Raw genomic sequence first — 20,458 nt, forward strand, 5'->3', positions numbered from 1 at the left:
TGATGACAAAAAAACTAAAACACTGGGATTCTGAGTCTGGATCCCCACCCACTGGGCAAGTCTGTCCCTTTGTGTGCTATGTGTATGTGGACATACTTCTCTTTTGAATAAAACTTCCCTGAGAGCCAAAATATATAAATATAAAATAGTTGCTGGAGCTAGGGCTCAGTGGTAGAGAGTACTTCCCTAGAATGCGTGGGGCCTTTTCCAACCCCAATATCAAAAACAAAAACACATTAGAGAAGGCAGAGGCAGGTGGATCTCTGAATTCGAGACCAGCCTGTTCTATATAGCAAGTTTCAGGACAGCTAGAGCTATTATAATAGAGAGACCTTGTCTCAAAAACACAAAAAAGCAAACAAAAAAACAAATCAAACTCATTAAAATTTCAGAGACACACAATAATGCTTATCTAGCATGTATAAGGCCCTAGGTTTCTGGAGTGGGAAAATTGAAAAGTAACATTTATGAAGTCAGGAGTCATGGCATGCAACTATAATTACCAATACTTAGGAGGCTGAAGCAGGGGGATTTAGAGTTTGAAGCAATCCTGGCCAAATAGTTCAAAGCCAGCCTGAGTTATACATAGTGAGAGACAATCTCAAACCAAAGTTTATGAAATGTAGATCAAGGATGGATAGTGTTAAACATAGAGGTTTAAACACTATTTATATCCCAAAACAGCCTTACTCTCATCAATAATTTAAGTCTAGATCAATCAACAAAGTGCGACAAATCACTAAAGAACCAAAATCCAGAATGCAGAAATCATCACCTCTGACCCTACAGTATGATAAAGGTGATTAGAAACCATTAAACACAACTGGAGATTGGGAATACAGCTAGGCGGGTAAAGCAGTTGCACACAAGTGTGAGGACCTGAGTTCAATCTCCAGAACCCACATAAAGTCAGGTACAGCAGTACATATCTGTAATCCCAGTGCTCCTAAGGTGAGTTGGGAGGCAGAGATAGAAGAATCCCTGGAACCTTGGGGGCCAGCTCACCAGGAATACATAGCAGTCAACAAGAGTCCCATTCTCAAGGTAGAGAAAAAGATGACATCTCAGGTTATCACAACTTCTACATAGGCACTGCTGCATGTATGTATATACATCTATGTATATATACATACACAGAAAAAGAGTAAGAAATCAAGCATACTAGAAGACATTTGTAAATTATACACTAGGTCAGAACCATGTTTAGAATAAATAAGGTCTGAGAGCTCATTAGAATGGAAGCCCAAGTAAAACCAGGCAAGACTTGAAGAGACTTCCCCTGAGGAAGATGGATGGATGGATGGAGCACATGTGCATATGAGGATGCTTAACATCACTACTTACTAGGGTAACGCAAATCAAAACCAAATGAGATGCCACCACACACCCACTAAAATGCTCATAAGGAAAAGAAAAGACAACACCAAGTGTTGGTGAGGACACGAAGAAACCAGAACCCATAAAACAGTACAGTCATTTTGGAGAATAGTTGGCAGTCTCTTAGAAAGTAAACATAAACTTACCACATGACCCAGCAATTCCACGCCTAGGAATCTACCCAAGAAAAATGAAAACATATGTCCACACAAAACATGTTTGCAAATGTTCACGTTATTCATCATAGTAAAACTGGAAATTTAAATGTCACTCAATTGGTGGATGGATAAACAAAAAATGGTATAGTCATACAATGGAACACAACGCAGCAATAAAAAGAACAAGTTCTTGGTACACACCACACATGGATGGACCTCAATAACATGCTACACAATGGTGCTCCAACTCCATTTGCAGTGTATCCACAAATGGTTAATCTAGAGATGGAAAGCAGATTGATGAGCTGGGTATGAGGGTGCACTGTTGTAATCCCAGTAGTTAGGAAGACAGTGAGTTTGAAGCTAGCCTGGGCTATACAGGGAAACTCGTACAACGAGAAATAAAAAAGCAAAAAACAGTTTTGTGGCATCCTGGGACAAGAGGGGAGGAAAAACAGACAATCACAGACAGCTTAAGGGTTGCTTTCTGGCTAACCACACATTCTAACACACTGGTGTGAGGGGCTGATTCACAGTCCCAAATGTTCACTAAGAAATTAGACTTCAAGGAAGCTGTTTAGATTAGAACAAAGCGTTCTCGGCTGGGCATGCTAGCACACCTACAACTCTAGCTAGCATTCAGAGGCAGGAGGAATGTACCAGAATATGTAAAATAGTTAAAAACCCTATCTTAAACAAACAAACAAACAAACAGATTACGTGTGTGTGTGTGTGTGTGTGTGTGTGTGTGTGTGTGTGTGTGTGTGTTCACCTAAGACTGGGGAGACTCTTAGGGAGACAGGTGGCACTCAAGACTCCAGCTGACATAGAAACCACAAGTCCTCTAACATAGCACCACAACTCATGAGGGGAAAAGCTGGAGAAGATGGCACACCATCCACCTAACGCTGTGGGGAGAGGAAGGGAAACATAAAACCCAGGGAGCAAGGGCGAGAGTCATCAAGAGGCATGAGCAGAACACTGGGTGGCTGCCGCACATCTGGAACAAGCACACGAGACTACTAAGTCAAAGCACTGACAAAGAATGAGCAAAAGCAGCAAAGCATTCAGAGGAGTGATGCTGAGTGCTTGAAATATGGCTGGTACAACTGAGGAAATGACTGAAACTGAATTGGCCCTAAATGGAAACAGTCCACAGGTCAGCAAAGCTGTGAAGCACCCATTCCAGCCAAGCCCAGGGTCTCAGCTGCAACTGTTACACCATGCCCAGCCAGCACACAGGGCACAGGGGGCATAGTCCACAGGGTGATGGGCATAAACAAGGTGGAAGGCCCAATAACAGGAAAGATAAAGCAGCCTCTTACCTCCTCCTCCTCTTCAGAGCCACTTTCTTCACTATCTGACCTGGGAGCAACTTCATACCTGGGAAAAACAACAATGATTAGATGCAGAGCCCCTGCAAGGAGCGGCTTTACTCTCCCTAAAACCTGGTCTGATCCCCAAACACAAGCATTATCGTCCCAGCTGCCAAGTTCCAGGAGGCACCCAACTCACCCTGGGTTCATCTCAAGCCACGCTTCTAGCTGCCCAGCTTTTGGGGCATCTGTGCCTGTGAGGATCTTGCCACTCTCTACATGGATCACCTTCACAGGGAGGTCGCTCATCTGGCTGGTCTCATCCAGAGGCTGAAAGAGAGTGACTGTCATGACCAATGGCTTCCCAACTCCCACCCTGGGATCCAAAAAAGTCACTTAGAAGGGCTGTAATCCTAGCTGTTGGGAAACTGAAAAAGAGATCCAAAGTCTCTGAGACCAGTATGAACTACATAGTATCAGAAAACAAAAGGAGACACAGATCACTTTAGAAAGGTTAAAAGTAACCAGGCAGTGGTGAATGCCCTTAATCCCAGCTCTCAGGAGGCAGAGGCAGGTGGATCTCTGAGTTTGAGGCCAGCCTGGCCTACAGAGTGAATTCCAGCAAAACCAGAACTACACAGAGAAATCCTGCCTCAAAAACAAAAAACAACAAAAAAAGGGTAAAAGTGCTGAGGCCCAATACTTTATCCTAAAATTTTAATCAAAGTATCCTAAAGTGAGTCTGAGTCTTAGTTATCTAAATTGTTTTTTAAATTAATTATTCTATGTGTATGGTTATTTTGCTTGCATGTATGTCTGTTTACTATGTATGTGCCTAGTGCTTCCAGAAATACCTAAAAGAGCGCATTAGATCCCCTAGATTGAATTACAGCAGCCATGCCAGTGCTGGGAATCAAACCCAGGTCCATTGTGAGACAAATCAATGATCCCAACTGCTGAGCAATCTCTCCAGCCCCTCATGAGGCTGGGAACAAGCCCCAGTGACACTGGTACCATAAACTCACACGAAGAAGCACTACAGTGCTGCCTTATCATGATTCCCCTGAAGCTTAGTTTTCCAAAGCAAGATAGCTATCTTAAATTCCCCACATGGCGGAGAGTAAGTCGCTTTGTGCTTTAAGCACAGTGGCTCACACTTGTAATCTCTGTGGTCTGGAGGCTCAGGCAAGAGGATGAAGCACGCTGGGTGGTAGCGGCACATGCCTTTAATCCCAGCACTCAGGAGGCAGAGGCAGGCAGAGCTCTAGTAGTTCGAGGCCAGCCTGGTCTACAAGACCTAGTCCCAGGACAGGCTCCAAAGCTACAGAGAAACCCTGTCACGAAAAACAAAAACAACAAACAAACAAACAAAAAACAAAATAAAAAAGAGGCGGAGGCAGGAAAATTACCAGCCTGAGCTAGATGGTAAGACCTTGTTTCAAACAATACAAATAAGATACAACTACCACAAAGTGACTTTGTGCTGTAATGTGCCAGCCCACATTCTTTTATATTAACTCAAGAGAACATCTGTGCTGGCTAATGTTCTGTCAATATGACAGAAGCTAAGGTCATTTGAGAGCAGAAAACTCAATGAGCACATGCTCTCCAAAGACTGTCCTATGGGTAAGCCTGTGAGTCACCATCATCACTAAGGACTGATGTAGGAATGCCAGTCACGGCCGGGAGTGCCACCCAGGGCAGGTGGTCCAGGGTTCTATAAGAAAGCAGGCTGAACAAGCCAGGAGGAGCAAGCCAAAAGGCAGCATTTCTCCTGCCTTCCTTCAGTAATGTGCAACCTGAGATAAACCTTTTCCCTCTCAAGGTTGCTTTTAGTTGTGATGTTTTAGCACAGCAACAGAAACCCTAAGATAATACCCCAAATAAAATCCCCTGGAATGGCCATCTCCAGGGGAACAGCCACAGCAGTATGCTTGAGGTCAGCCTAAATTAACAAGTGTGCACTGCTCTGGTCTTCCTGAGATGCTTGGGGGAAAGTCCTTGCTTCAGAGAATAGGACTAAGGCAAGTCACCTGGAGTCATAAAGTGAGAATGATGGCTGGATTAATTTAGCTCTGCTGTACAGCCCATCCTTGAGTGTACAAAGTTCCAGCTTCCATTCCTGGCAAAAATTAAAAGCCAGGGAAGGGGACAGCTGATTTTTCATGCTTTTTCCCTTTCCCTGCAATGAAAATATGACAGCAGGTGGGATGACTCCAAAACCCAGGAATCCACCTTGCTGGCACCTTAATTATCCTGCTCCTACCTCCAGAACTTAACAGAATACTTTTCATGTGCCCAGTCAATACTACTTAGCTACTGAAGCCTAAGCCAAGCAAGACATCAAAATATACAGAACACAATATACTCTTAATAAATGAAAGGCAACTGATACTAAAAGAACTTGCATATAAAGAGTTAAACACAAGCTGGGCAGTAATGGCACATGCAGGCCTTTAATCACAGCACTCAGGAGGCAGAGGCAAGTGAATCTCAGCTGAGTCTCAAAAAGACTAATTAAATTTCTTTTTAAAAAGGTAAGGGTAATGATATAGTGGTCCATACCTCTCCTGCCATAACTCTGGAGTTGAAGACAAGATTGGAAGTTCAAGATCATCTTTGGCCACACAAGATTTCAAAGTGAGCCTGGGCTAAATGAGATCCAGCCTCAACAGAAGAAAACAAGGGGACTGGGGAGTCACACAAGCTTAAGCAACTAAGTCTAAGTCCAGCATGTAAAGTAGAAAGCAATCCAGGTGGCAAGCTAAGAATGTCAGCACTGGGCGGCAGACACAGGAGGATCCCAGGGGATATTCTAACTGCTGAGTTCTCAGTCAATAAGAAACCCTGTATCAAAGCAATGGGTAGGGCTTCTTACAATGACATGCAAAACTGTCTTTTGGCCTACACATGTACACACACCTGCAAACACACAAACTCACAGGAATACATGCGTGTGATAAACGTGACGCAGAAGTGCACAGTGAGGCTTCAAGAGATAAGCGACCTCCAGGCAGGGTAGCACACACCTTAATGCCAGCACTCAGGAGGCAGAAGCAAATCTCTGTCTACAGAGAGAGTTCTAGGATAGTCTGAGCTGTTACACAGAAAAACCCTGACCCGAAAAACAAAAAACAAACAAGAAAGAGTGATAAGTGACCTGAAACTAGCCTGGCGTCACTACTTCAAACATGCAAACACAATGAAACAAAAGGTTCTTTTTTTGTTGTTTTTTGGGACAGAGTTTCTTTGTGTAGCCTTGGCTGTTCCAGAACTAGCTCTGTAGATGAGGCTAGTCTCGAACGTACAGAGATCTGCCTGTTGAACCATCACTGCCCGTCTAAAAGATCCTTGCAATATATCTCTCAGAGAGCTTGCCCAAACACCCGTGGAATAAAAAGCATCCAAATGTGTCTGTGTAGGAGGCACTAAGGTCTTTGCACTCACAAACATGCATTAGGGCAGCAGTTTTCAACCTGTGGATCACGTCCTCTTTGAGGGTTTGCCTAAAATCATTGGAAAACACAGGTATTTATGAAATGTAACAGCAGCAAAATTACAGTTATGGAGTAGAAACGAAAGTAGTTTTATGGTTGGGGTCAGCACAACATGAAGAACTGTATTAAAGAGTTGCAGATTAGGAAGGGTGAGATCCACTGCTCTAGTGGAATCTGGAATCTTCAGCATACAGGGTTGTCCCTCTTCGAGGGAAAGGATTACAAACCTTTCTGGTCCAAAAGCTGAACAGACACTCTTTCTAGCCTGATGACCTTTTCGTGCTATCTGCTATACTAGAGACTTTTCTAGCATCTAGGTGGGCCCTCCCACCTTCCCACCCCCAGATCCTTATAAATTTGTTTTTCTCAGTCAATCCACAGAAACCTATCTTTATGGACTTTACAAGTAGTTTTTTTGGTTGTTTGTTTTGGGGATGGGGTGTTTCCAGGCAGGGTTTCTCTGTAGCTTTGGAGCCTGTACTGGAACTAGCTCTTGTAGACCAGGCTGGCCTCAAACTCAGAGAGATCAGCCTGCCTCTGCCATCACCACCCGGCTACAAGTAGTTTTAATGCAGTCATATCTGATCTGTGTTATGTTTAATTTGTTCCTCAAAGAGATTTATGCATGATTTGCTGTACATGCAGGATTGAGTTAGTCGTTACAAGAATAAACTGTAATTTTGCTAAACTTAAATATGCCTAAAATAAACCACTCGGGGTCATGAAGAATGAACCAACACTGGCTGAGTCATGTTGAGCTGAACAGTCTTTTTGATTGCTGCATTACTTTGATGGCTTGGAAGGTCGCAGAGCCCTGCATGCTTGCATGTACCATGAGTGTGCTTTCCTGGAGAGTATTTGGAGTTTTTCCACCAAACACATGCCTTTCAAATGAGGGGGAGTAGCAACTTCTCAGGAGGCTTTACATAGAACAAGGGGCATGTGTGTGACCTGACTTGAAAAGATGTCAGCCAAGCAGGAACTGGCAGAGAGCCTGGGGCTTGAATAGAAAACTCCCAGGAGAGGCAACAGCCCAGTTGTGAGGTAGGGTTTCCATCTGGGAAGAACTGAGAGGTTGCTTTCACATAATTAAACTTTTGTAATTGTTTTTTGTAAAACAGGATACTGTATAGCCCAAGGTTTTGACCTTATGGTGATCATTCACTTTGGCCTCACACATGTTAGATTCACAGGCAGGTGACACAATGTCTACCTTCTGGGTTGTTTCTTTTCTCACTCCTTTTTTCTCCCAACACACTGAGTACTGGAATGAGCTCATTGGTAGGCAGATTCCCTACTCTGCACAGGTGATGGGTTTGATCCATAGCCACCTTACCCCCTAACACACACACAACAGATGCATGATTGAGACTACCTGCCTTTGAATGGGAATGGTGTGGATAGCATTCCCTCTCTCAAAGCAGACAATGCTGTCTGTTGACTTTCTAGAACCACACACTAAGCACATGAGCGAACTGAGGAATTCCAAGGAGAGTCAAAATAATAAACCTCAGAACACACTCCCCAACCAATTGAAAACAAAGGCTGGTCCAGCAGAAGAGACTTCCTAACAGGAGTACTGGACAGGGAGTCAAAATGGATATTCTGTGCATGGTAGAACTAGACAAATACATTAAACCCATGATGGCTGATACGAGTGGGACTACTGATTTTAGAAAAGAAAGCAGGAGAGCAGTTGAGTCAGAAAAGAATGTATCTTCTGGGTACAATGGTACATGCCTGCAGTTCAAGCTGCCCAGAAAATGCCTGAAACACATTTGAGGGCAGGCATGTGCACAAATGCATAGAAATAAATGTAATCTTTAAAAAAGGATTTCTTCATTTTGCTTTGTTTTTCAAGACAGGGTTTCTCTGTAGCCCTGGCTGTCCTGGAACTCGATCTGTAGACCAGAATGGTCTCAAACTCAGAGATTCAACTGCCTCTGCCACCCAAGTGTTGAATTAAAAGTGTGTGCCACCACTGCCTGGCTTAGAAAACTTTGAAGTAGCTGGGCGGTGGTGGCGCACGCCTTTAATCCCAGCACTCGGGAGGCAGAGGCAGGTGGATCTCTGTGAGTTCGAAGCCAGCCTGGTCTACATGAGCTAGTTCCAGGATAGGCTCCAAAGCTACAGAGAAACCCTGTCTTGAAAAACCAAAAGAAAAAAGGAAAAAAAAAAAGAAAAGAAAACTTTGAAGTATTAAAAAAAAGAACTAGATGGTAGCAAGTTCAGCCCTGCGGGAGCAAGATGACTCAGTATTGCCATTAGAGCCTGACGGCCTGAGTTCCAACCCAGGAACTCACGAAGAGGAAGGAGAAAACCTACACCACTATCACCCCACTAAAGAAATAATAAAAATGTGATTTCAAACATTTTTAAACAAACAAACTGAAAGAGACACATATCACAGGGTTGGCTAGTATTTCTGTAAGAAAGCCCCACTTCTCACCTCGCCATCTGGACCAATAGCAGGTGTCTGTCCTTCAGCGTTTTCCACCTTCTGCAAATAAAGAGACAAGGTTAGCCTGATCCTACAGGCCTAGGCCACTCAGCATACAGCCAGGCCAACTAAAGGGTGCCCATTCCTAGTCAGGCCCAGCAAACCTTCTTTTTCTTTTTCTTCTTCTTCTCTTTGGCAACCTGAGCAGCTTTGTGCTGCCGCACCAGCTCTGTGAGGTTGGCTACGTATTCGTCTGTCTGCTGCAGGAGGTAGGCCAGGCGTTTGTCCTTCTTCTGGTCAATGAGCTTCCGGTAGCCCTCCTCGTCTTCAGCCTGTAAAACCAAGACAGGATAGAACACAGACCTGTAAGGGTGCACACCTGAGGATTTATGAGGACTGCTGCACCCACCCCAGCTCCATACTGAACCTCAAGGGACATGCCAGGCAACACAGGTCCTGCCATGAACCCTTCATAGAGGGCATAAATGAGTTTTAGACTCCCTGTCCAAAAATACATCACAAATCCCAACCTTCTTATCTGATCTGGGTTCTATCGCCATGACTCCCTGTCCAAAAAATACATCACAAATCCCAACCTTCCTATTGATCTGAGTTCTATCACCATGACTCCCCGTCCAAAAATATATCACAAATCCCAACCTTCTTATCCAATCTGGGTTCTATGGCCATGAATCTCAAACCATCTTTTCTCTACCTGATCTAGAAACATCTCCACGAAGCTCAGCCTTGACCTCTACCTATCTTTTTATGAATGAACAAGAGCAGAAGCTAGGCATAGTGAAACACGTTTGTAATCCCAGCACTCTGGAGGCAACAGCAGGTGAGTCTCAGTTCAAGTTTAGCCTGGTTTATATAAAGGAGGATAGACAGGCTTATAATGAAACCCTGTCTCAAATAAGACAGAAAGCACTATACAGCAGATAACATTCCCTAGGTATTCCTTCCATAATCTATTTCTTCCCAATGGCCTGCAAGCCTCAGATGATGAACTTCACAAGCTTTTAGACTCAGGGTCCTGTTTTAACACCATGAGGTTCCAAGGCCCCAGTGGTGACTGCCTGTAGCTGTGCCTTGTGTTTGGTGTCCTGCTTCCTTGCCCTTCTCATCTCCTCCTTGAACTCTTTCTTCTTCTCCATAGTGCTTTGCACTGTACACTGGACCCGACCCTCAACCTCTGCTCCAAGTCTGTCTCACAGCTGCCCAGCCTAGTCCTGCCTCAACTGTCTCTACTCTGTCTATTCTGTTCCTTTCTAGGGCAAACATGAGTCCAATCGAGAGAAATTATTCTGCTCCCTTCTATATCCCCAGAGCAGGTAACAGTATCTGTCCAGTTAGCAGCTACACCATGATGAAACATCAGCTAGATTCACCTGGGTGTAGAGTCTTCATTGTACCTTTCATGGCTCTCATGAGGCTTAGAGCAGGAGGCAGAGAACTCAGAGCTAGCCTGCCCTAACAGTCAGAAGGAATAAAGGTGAAGACCCACACCTCTGCCTCCCAAATCCATGTGGCTCTTCCTTTAGCTCTAATTCTATAAGCTAAGCCACAGAGTATCTAAGCGTAATCCTAGAATTTGCTATACTCAGGGCCTACAGGTGACCAAAATCAAGAAAACAGGTGTAGGGACTGGAGAGATGGCCCAGAGGTTAAGAGCACTGACTGCTCTTCCAGAGGTCCTGAGTTCAATTCCCAGCAACCCCATGGTGGCTCATAGCCATCTATCACAAGATCTGGTGCCCTCTTCTGGCATGCAGGCATACACAGAAGGAATGTTGTATACATAATAAATAAATAAATCAAAAAGAAAGAAAGAAAGGAAGAAAGGAAGGAAGGAAGGAAGGAAGGAAGGAAGGAAGGAAGAAAAAAAAGAAAACAGGTGTATACCATAAGCCTCCGCATTCGCTCCTTCTCGATGCGCTCATTTTCTTTCTTCTGCTCCCGCTCGGTATTTGCATGGTAGGTGGCCACAGCCTTGGTGAGTTTCTGGAGTTTGCCTGTGACTGATCTGTGATACTCCCTGAAGTCCTTTGCATGCTGCAGGATGCTGTTGAGGTACTCCTGCAGAAAAACATCATGGAGGGGTGGCTAAGTTCCAGTTCAGTAAGGCTCAATTGTACCTACAGCCTGTTTAAAGACAAAGGAGTATTTAGAACTGGCTCAATGGCAGAGCGTTTCTCTTGCATACACAGAGTTTTGGGTTCCATCGCTAGCATATCAAAGAAAATGGAGGGGGTACTGTCCACATAATAAGACTACTATGTTCAGCTCTGCCTATGACAAAATTTGCTGCTGGCCCTTGTGCAACAATAACAGGGGCCCTTAGACACAACAGTTGGGTGTATCAAGTGAACACCCACCCACCCCTGTCTCTCTTTTTGTGAGGGAAGGGTTAGAGACAGGGTCTACTACATAGCCCTGGCTGTCATGGAACTCACTATGTGGACCAGCATAGCTCTGAATTCAGAGAACAACTTGCCTCAGCCTCCTGAGTGCTGGGATCACGGGCATGTGCCACTACACCTGGCCCAAAACTCTTGCCAAGGGTAACTTAACATTATAAATCAAGTTCCAAACATGTTCCCACCTTTTTCTCAGTTGTGCCCCTTCAAGGAACTTTTCCTGATACAGCAAGACTGCCAGGGCACCTTTTAACTCTGAAATGTAAAAAGCTAGACACACAGCTGAGTGTAGTGTGGTACACACCTATAGTACCAGCACTTGGGGGGTAGAGACAAGAGGATCACTGAGTTCCAAGCCATCTGGGCTAAAAGAACCTAACTCAAGAAGGCAAATGTTATGGTGTGTGTCCTAAATAGGGACTTGGTGACAAGATTTATAGAAACACTGGGAAAATATTCGAACTTCTCATTAATACACATACACAGGTACTTAAACTTCTCATTAATACACATACACAGACATACACACACAGAGATACAATCATGAATACCAAAATGTTAACCAGTTTAGTGCTGACTAAATTTTCTTACATGTGGTGCTGAAAATTGAACCTATGGCCATGTGGTGTGTGCTGGGCAAACACTCTATTAATGAGCTACACCTTGGGCTCAGGTTGCCCTCAAATCTGTGATACTTCTACCTTAGTTCCTGCCATGGTCATCCTGGAATAAACAGTTATTGCTTTAAAAATGTAACAACTATGAATAAGAAACCACAGGAAGCTGAGGCAGCATTGTTAAGTTTGAGGCCAGTCTGGGTTACATAGAGAGTACAAGAGTCAGGGCTACAAAGCAAGACTCTGTTTCAAAAATAAATAAACAAAGCTGAACGATGACTCATTGGTTGGGAGCATTTGTTGGTCTTGCAGAGGACCTAGGCTCAATTCCCAGAACCCACATGGTGGCTAACAAACATCTGTAACTCTAATTCCCAGGCATATGATGCTCTCCTGACTTCTGACCTCCTTGGGTACTAAGCATGTACGTGATATACATATATGTAGGTAAAATAAATATGCATAGGGGCTGGAGAGATGGCTTAGCGGTTAAGGGCATTGCCTGCTCTTCCAAAGGTCCTGAGTTCAATTCCCAGCAACCACATGGTGGCTCACAACCATCTGTAATGAGGTCTGGTGCCCTCTTACGGTCTGCAGACATACACACAGATAGAATACTATATACATAATAAATAAATTTAAAAATATATGCATAAAATAAACCTAAATCTATTTAAAAATAAATACACAACAAAGCAAATGAAAACAAAGGAGTAGACTGGATTCATCTGTAAGCCTACTTGACTGTTGATTTTCATTTCCTTGATGGACTTTGTAATAACTGAAGTTATTCAGTCTCTTGTGGTTTTCCCTTGCTCAGAGCAAAAGTCCAAATACTCCATACCGCACAGGACCCTCACTCACTTTCTCCACTATGCCCTATGGCTCACTTTGCTAGCTACCCTGATCCTTGATTCAAGATGAAACAGGGAAGCATGTTCTAGTCCCCACTGTCCCTCCTCAGTCTGGCACCCTCACTCAAAGTCTGCTGTCTCCCTCATGGGAACCCCAATGACACCCTTTCACCTTAGGTAGCTCCTTCTTCTTTGTCCTTTCCCACCTTTCATGTGTCCAGAATGAGCACTGCTCATCCTTTCTTTCTGCCTGGGTGTGCATTGGCACACTGCTGTCACAGGAAGACTGACTAGAAAGCGTGTACCCTAAGGCCCTGTGGCAAACATACCTGGTGCTTCTGGCGGCGCTTTCGCTCCTGTTCAATCTTCTGCTGCTTCTCCAGCTTCTCAGTGATGCGGGCCTCCCGCAGTGACTGTCGTTTGCTGCGCTTGTAGGCCTTGGCATTGAGGGCTGTCTCTAAAGCTGTATCTCTGCGCATGCACACCACCACCTCCTGGCGCAGCTTTAGGGTAGAAAAGGAGACACTGGCATCAGGCATGATGGGTTTATGATGCCTGTGGTGATGCTTACAAGGGATGACCACATCCTGGGCAGATGATATTGCAACAAACTGCCTGGAATGCGCAGGACACCTGGGAGGTACCACAGGTGAGACAAGCAAAGAGCAGAACTTGAGCGATCTGGACTTTTTCACAGCCACACATACAGTTCCTGGGGGATGTATAAAAACACAGAACCCTCAGGAAGAGACTCACCAGGCATCCTGCCTTCTAGCTGACAACTGCAACCTCAGCAGCCCACACCTGTGTATCCACAGGATATACACAGCCAGGTCTTGCTGTAGTGTGGGCCATGACAGTAAACTTAACTCCCCTGAGATCCTAATAGCCCAACCACACAGGTATCCCAGGTTATATCCTTCCAAGCACTCTCAGAGCCCAGCATCCCCACTGTCAGAAAAGGCCTCATAAGCCCAGAGTTGAGGCCACCAGACCCACCTGCCTCTGAAAATTCAGCAACCTAAGGGCCTTGAGTTCGATGGTTGCTTTGGTTCGCAGGTCCCCAGCCAGGGACCCAGGAAGATTTTCAAGTTCCTGAATTCGGTGTGCGATTCGAGCCTGCAGCCTGGGCAGAGACAGGAAAAGGACAAGTGGTGAGGACTATTTGTCTGAAGGAAGTTACCTGGTCTTTAAAGTTAGAGACTATAAAGGATCTGTCCCTCAAAGGAGGCAGATCCAGCCCAGTTGTAAGAGAATTGCCTCAGAAAAGCACAACAGTTACAACACAGAAGAGATGCAAGCAGCCTCAGAGTGCTCTTGAAAACAGGCCTGCAGGGATCACAGCAAGCCCAGGACCTAATGGTGACTGTACTCATTGGTTTTGAATGCCAAGTTGACAAAAGCATGAATCACCCGGGAAGAGAGACCCTCAACTGTACAACTGCCTTGATCAGATGGGCCAGCCCACTGTGGGCGGCATGAGTCTCAGAAAGTAGGTCTGAGCTATAGAAGAAACTATGAGCTAGAGACCAAGCAGTGTTCCTCCACAGTCTTTGCTTCAAGTCCTGTTTGCGTTCTTGCCCTGACTTCCTGCAGAAATGGACTTACCTGGAAGTCTATGGTGAAATGAAGCCTTTTCCTTTCCAAATTGCTGTGGTCAGTATTTTATCACAGTAATAGAAAAGTAAATTAGAACAGTGACTTAGCTAGGTGCCAATCCCATGTGGGCAACAAGAGCTGTGACATCAGGCAACCCAGCCTCAGCACAAGACACAGGGCTGTGGGAATCTATATAGCCCACAGGCATCAATGTTTTGTCTACAGGTTGAGGAGATACCACCCCCTCCTAGTAACTCTGTGTGGGAAAAGTCCCCTACTCTATCTTCTTATTTATAGAACACCTACTATGTTGCAGGGCAGTTTTCTCATGTGGAATCTTAGCACTGAACAGAGGTCAAAATGTTGCCTGTTCTCTTGTGGCTCACAGTCCCATTAGAAGAATGGCTATAAAGGAATAAAGCAGTAAGCACTCCAGCAATGCTAGAGCACCAAGTGCAAGGAAGAAAGGGAGCAGGACCAGGTTGCTCAGCAGTGAGGTCTGGATGGCCAGAAGATGTGCACAGCCTGTGGGACACGAATGAGCCTAAGAAAGAGATGAAAGAACATTCTCTGGTACCTGGCAATCAACACTGGCAGCGTAGTCATTGGGTGCTCACCTGTACTCTCGCTCCTGTAGGATCTCCACAGGGTCCAGGCCCCGGGGCTTCTGGATAGGGGTGATGCGGCTCTGCTTCTGGTGCAGGGGCACCAATGGAGCAGGCTGGGCCGGCTGCCCTGGGGACTGTGTCTGCGGTGGCATCACAGGTGAGGCAGCAGGTGGGACAGCAGGAGGTGCAGGTGAAGGGCGGCCTGTTGGTTGGGGAGGAATCAGCTTCTGTGGGGTGCTTGTGGGGGCAGCAGCATTGGCCATGGGTCCTGGAGAGGCAAGTGGGATACGCTGCTTGAACTCTGGAGCTGTAGGACTGCTCTTTCAGCCCTCCTACTTCTCACTGGGCCAGAACCTGGACACGCCCATCCTCGAGCCAAGTTCTCCCACACCTTGGACCTAACCACCCAGAGTCTGGTTTTTCTGTGCTTGGCTTCACAGGGACACCATGCCTGTCTTCCTCTAAAGCAGTTCAGTCCTCCCTTTTAGCAGCTTTGTCTCTGCCATTTCAATTATCCTTGGTCAATGGCAGTCTAAAAATATTAAATGGAAAACTCCAGGAATAAATGACTGCGAGATATCAATTGCATGCTGTTCTAAAGAGCTACACCTAAATTCTCCTTCTGCATCATTTATCACTTCCTCACAACACCATCATAGAGGCAAGTTCATCGCACACTGTCCTGAGTGTGTTCCTGCTTATTCTATGACTGATGTGTTTTATCATTTTCTGTTTAATGAATGAAACTCCATCATAGGGAGTGTTTACAGAAAATACAGTATACATAGGGTTTGCTGCTATTCGCCTGTCAAGTGTCCACTGAAAGTCTTGGATAGCTTCTCTCTCAGATGGAGAGAATGGCTGGCTCTATTACACATCCAAACAAACCAGATTTTAATATACAATGATCCATCATGGACCCCAAGAGAGCACTGTCCCAACCAAATATCCAACTAAACTTTCCAAAGACACTTATGAGAGGACAGGGAAAGGCCACACACAGTCAGCAGATACATCCTCCACCGGGATTGCTCTCTATAGAGAAGAAAACCATGCTGGACACCCTCTTCTCCTAAGCTCAGAAGCATCCTGTCTTGAGCAAGCTTGCCTGTTGTCACAATTAAAGCCAGCCATTCTCCTTGAGTCCCATAGTAGACACATTCCCTGCCTTCCTCCTCTGCTAACTATTGCAGAACAATCCCCACCCACGGGGCAGGTCCTCTGCAGACCCCAACTGAACCCCACAGAAAAGTCCCGAAGCCACTTCTGGGGAAAAGGAATGGAGCCCATCTCTGGGGTCTGGCATAGTTCAGGCTCATGACAGGAGGTGGGGCATGCTACCAAGAGAAAAGAAACTCACCTTCAGGCCATGGCTTGGGAGGCCCTCCAGGGGGCTGACCAGGCATCCCAGGGGGCACACCTGAGGGTCCTGGAGGAGGCATGTTGGGCCCACCCATACCTACATTCAAGGAAACAAAGCACCATAAAGGTCACTGTATTTAAACCTGCTGGCCTACGCTCATGTTAGCTCAGGGAACACACCACAAATAAGGTCAGAGAGAGGGACAAAACACATTTATCTCGACATAACCCTATCCATCTCAGTAGTCCCAGATAACAACATCTGGGAGGCGGGGCTGCCTGCCATTATCACCCACACTCAACACCCTCCCCACTCCAGAGGCAGGGATGTAGGTCTTACCATGGGGTCTACTGTAATTTGGAGGGGCAGGTCCTGGACCTGGACCAGGCCCAGGGCCAGAGCCAGGCCCAGGTCCTGTAGCAGACACTGAGGGTGGAGGTAGTGTTGGCATCTGCTGCTGCATTCCAGGCATTGGCCGCTTGCCTTGCACGGCCATCTGCAGGTGGTCAGGCAATGGCTGGCCCCTGGCCAACATCTTGTAAGCCATTATCTGAGCTCTGAGTTGATGCAGCTGGTTCTGGTTAAATGGGGTTGGGCCTCGGTTTTGCTGCCCCAAGGCCTGGGGGTCAGAACCATCTAATGGGGCCCCTCCAGGCCCAGAGGACATCTGAGGGCCTGAAGATGGACCACTGGCTGGGACGGGACTGGAGGCATGTTCAGAGCCACCCAGGGGTGAAGGGTAACCTGTAGGGAAAGAAGACTAATTCAGTGGTCACTTGGCAGCACATATACCTATGACTGCTAAATCACATCCACACCACCTGGCATCCCCAGACAACACCCCTCTCCTGAGTCAAACAAGCAGCACCTAGAGGGTGGTGGCTAAGTTACAGCCTCAGTCTGGCAGCCCATGTAGCTGTAAGCTTGGATGTTTCAGCAGGATATAGATGACCAATGCAAAAGGTGAGACCTGCAAACCAAACTCCATCAAGCCTAACCTCTGGCCAGGCAAACTTCCCGTCATTCCTATGAGGCCCCAGGACCCAGTACCTTGCTTGGTGCCCCTGGTACATGGAGAACTCCACAAGTCACCTACTACAATCTTCTCATGTAGAAAAGTCAATTTGACTAAGGCAAGGACCTGAGGCACCACTGGAGTTGCTAGCCCGCAGGCCCCACCATGCTAAGCCCTGACCCCAAATACCATGCTGATCAGCCACCTCTTCCACCAGTTCAGTCTTCGAGGTCTGCTCAAGGCAAGAGACTATACAGAGCTCCAGCACACCTCACCTGGGAGGCCCCAGGCAAGCCCTCCCCACAGCTCAGCTATCCTAGCTGTCCTCGAAATTAACACAGAAGAAAAGTACACTGTGGGCTTCAGGTGTATGAACAACAGGAAGCAGAAAGGGACCTAGACAGACTGTACCTTGGGAATGCTGGTCCATGGGACTAGGTGGGGGTCCCATACCTGTGTGGGCCCCTGACCGCATGCCCATCCCTTTCATCTGATTGTATCGTGGGTCATCAGGCATGCCCTTCTCGTGCATCGACTCCATAGGCTATGAGAAGTGCAAGGACACAGGTCAGTCAAGTATAGTAAGAGGCAGCCGAGCAAAGTACCATCAGGAAGACCACACAGAGGTCGACCTAAGGGGGCCATAAGGCTAGCTCTGAGGCACAGACACCACAGTTTCTGGATGTCAAGACAAGAGAGACAAAAATCAAGCTGTTGGAGAAGGTGACTACTTAGGCAATGGGACAGCAGAGGCATGAAGCTCTCTTTTAAGCCAGTGAGAACCACAAAGAAAGGACTCATGCCACAGCTCCCAGCAGGACTGTCCTGGTTAGTTCCTCCCTGTGCCAATAAGAATGGTTGCAAACCTAGGGCTAAAGTCCTCATCCTTGGAGACTATAAATCAAAGGGACATATGAAAAGGTCTGCACACAGACTGGACAACAGTGAGATACCAGATGCTCCACTGTCCTCAGTAGCTGCCTGCCAGCTTGGAAAAAAGCTATTGTAGAGGTATCCTGCCACTGAGCCAGAGCATTGTAGAGGGGAGGCTGACACATGGCACCTTTGGGAGTGGGCATGCCTCCCAGGGAAATGGCTACAGCAGCTAGTTATAGAGGGGCACTGCTTAAGAACTCTCTGTGAACTGGGCCTGGTTAACAAGCATCCTACTCTGCAAAAATCTCACAGGCGAACATGTGATGAAGCAGAGTGACACCAAAGCCACAGTTCAGTACAGCTGTAACAAAGGAAGCTGGGACAGGGACATGTGAGCAGTTTCCTATGGGGCCATAGGTGTGTGCAGGCCTCCAAGACTGTTCATGCTGAACAACAGCCTTGCTCCAGCATAGAAGGAGCTCTGTGTAGGTGAGGTGCTATCATCCAGGACTCCAGTACCTAGCAGGTTTCTGGACATATGATAGGTATCCAAAAGGCACCTGTCAGAGGTAGTAGAACATGTAAGCAATGCTAGGAGAAGAAAGATAGGGAAAGGGGATGTGGCTGGCATGCTGCAGGAGCCCGTAAACCAGAAGGTGGGCTTGGGCATGTGACCCATAGCTTCCTTCACAGAAGGAAAAGGGCAAGAAAATACTATACTACTAAGACAAGAGAACAGTCCGGGAACTAGGGAGTCAGAGAAGGGGATGCATTGGAAGCAGAGCACAGTTAGCACACAACCCAGATAGAGGGATGAGACAGGCAAGTGAGGGCCTTCCTCATTTGTGGATAGAGAACAACCTAAACCGAGTTGCAGAGGTATAAGCAAACACAAGGAAGACCCTGCAGGGAGGCAGAGCAGTTGACAATGCCACCATGGTGAAGCCTAGTACAGCTTCAACTTTATCTTCTCACACCCTTGCCTCCATGGGCCCAGACTATTACTCTCAGCCAGCTCTAAGAGGAGGACCAGGTAGCTGGACAGAGAGTTACTTGGCACCCTTGCTGGCAAGTTTACAAAGTGGGAAGAAGATAGTCCAGAGCCTAAATACAGGAGCAGGTTGAGCACTCAGCACTGTTTCAAGCATGCAGGCCACCAGTGCAGTCAGGAGAGACGCCTCAGCCAGGTGGTGTGGCGCATACCTTTAATCCCAGCACTACATAGGCCTCCTCTAGAGATTTGGGGATCCCTTTATTAACAAAAGAAAGCTCTGGCACACTGTTCCCTAACAAGTATGGGAAATGTAGGGTGGGATGGCTGCTCAGCCTCATGGCTCAGGACAACAGCCTGATCCCTTTGTTCACTTAGGAGCAGACTTAGGGTGGGAATCTGAACCAAGCCAAGTCACCTCCACAAAAATCTGTCCCTTCTAGACTGCAGGGAAGGCTCCTGCAGCCTTGTACGGAATATCAAGGTCCCAAGCTCAGGCAGGTCTCAAGAACAGAGTACCGAATGAGAGCACAGCATGCCTACCTTGTGCATCTGGTGCATGTTGTCCTGAGGGTATCCTCCAGGCCCCTGGGTAGGCATGGGATGTCCTGCTGAAGGGGGTCCTGGGCTAGGCCCCATCATACTGTGGGCAGAGCCTGGTGAAGGGCCAGGGCTAGGGCCCAGCATTGCACCAGGTGAGGGGCCAGGGCCTGGGGAAGGGCCAGGCCTAGGAGTTCCACCCAGGGGCGGATCTGGAGTGGACATCTTCACAGGAGCTGCAGGCAGTGGTCTCCTGCTGGAAAGAAATCCTGGTCATCCTGGGATCTAGGACATCAGTTCAGTAGGTCAAGAACAGCAAAGAAGTGCCCAGAAGCCAGCCAGAACCAACCAGTCCACAGTGCCCCATCCTGCAGGCCCTGTCCACACCTCTGTTCCAAATCCTTCTATTGCTTTTGGAGAAAACACTGTATCTCAGAAATCAGATCAGAAAGCAGGACACGATGCTGCAGGTTCATCTCCCCAGCAAAAGGGAGGCAGAGGATCTCTGGTCTACAAAACAAGTGGGTCGGTCATACAGGGCAAGTGGTGTGGGTATTGTACCAGCTTTATCTAAATATCACATGGTGGTTAAAGAAACAGACTGGTCAGCCTGGCATTGGCATAAGAACAGACAGGAGGGCCAGGCGGTGGGGGCGCAAGCCTTTAATCCCAGCACTTGGGAGGCTGAGGCAGGCAGATCTCTGTGAGTTCGAGGCCAGCCTGGTCTATAAGAGCTAGCTCCAGGACAGGCTCCAAAGCTACAGAGAAACCCTGTCTCAAAATCAAA

At 46.8% G+C, this 20,458-nt stretch overlaps 1 protein-coding gene across 8 annotated transcripts in view; it reads right to left on the bottom strand.

The window, feature by feature from the left end:
• Smarca4 (SWI/SNF related BAF chromatin remodeling complex subunit ATPase 4) overlaps positions 1 to 20,458 on the bottom strand; it is a 98,053-nt gene that overhangs the window by 56,451 nt on the left and 21,144 nt on the right. For 7 of the 8 annotated variants that reach the window (XM_085689836.2, XM_085689837.2, XM_085689834.2 and 4 more), the window contains exons 2-13: positions 19,675 to 19,927; positions 17,676 to 17,808; positions 16,589 to 16,993; positions 16,247 to 16,345; positions 14,896 to 15,154; positions 13,679 to 13,805; positions 13,009 to 13,182; positions 10,694 to 10,867; positions 8,953 to 9,120; positions 8,798 to 8,848; positions 3,051 to 3,181; positions 2,861 to 2,918 (exon numbers count right to left, since the gene is read on the bottom strand). In XM_085689836.2, the coding sequence (XP_085545962.1) occupies positions 2,861 to 2,918; positions 3,051 to 3,181; positions 8,798 to 8,848; positions 8,953 to 9,120; positions 10,694 to 10,867; positions 13,009 to 13,182; positions 13,679 to 13,805; positions 14,896 to 15,154; positions 16,247 to 16,345; positions 16,589 to 16,993; positions 17,676 to 17,808; positions 19,675 to 19,896 (2,001 nt within the window). In that variant the 5' untranslated portion in view covers positions 19,897 to 19,927. The remainder of the gene's footprint in view (positions 1 to 2,860; positions 2,919 to 3,050; positions 3,182 to 8,797; positions 8,849 to 8,952; positions 9,121 to 10,693; positions 10,868 to 13,008; positions 13,183 to 13,678; positions 13,806 to 14,895; positions 15,155 to 16,246; positions 16,346 to 16,588; positions 16,994 to 17,675; positions 17,809 to 19,674; positions 19,928 to 20,458) is intronic. The other variant, XM_085689835.2, reaches the window with a different exon arrangement.

The sequence above is a fragment of the Myodes glareolus genome, chromosome 4 (genome assembly GCF_982192425.1).
Source record: "Myodes glareolus chromosome 4, mMyoGla1.1, whole genome shotgun sequence".
NCBI classification, from domain to species: Eukaryota; Metazoa; Chordata; class Mammalia; order Rodentia; family Cricetidae; genus Myodes; species Myodes glareolus.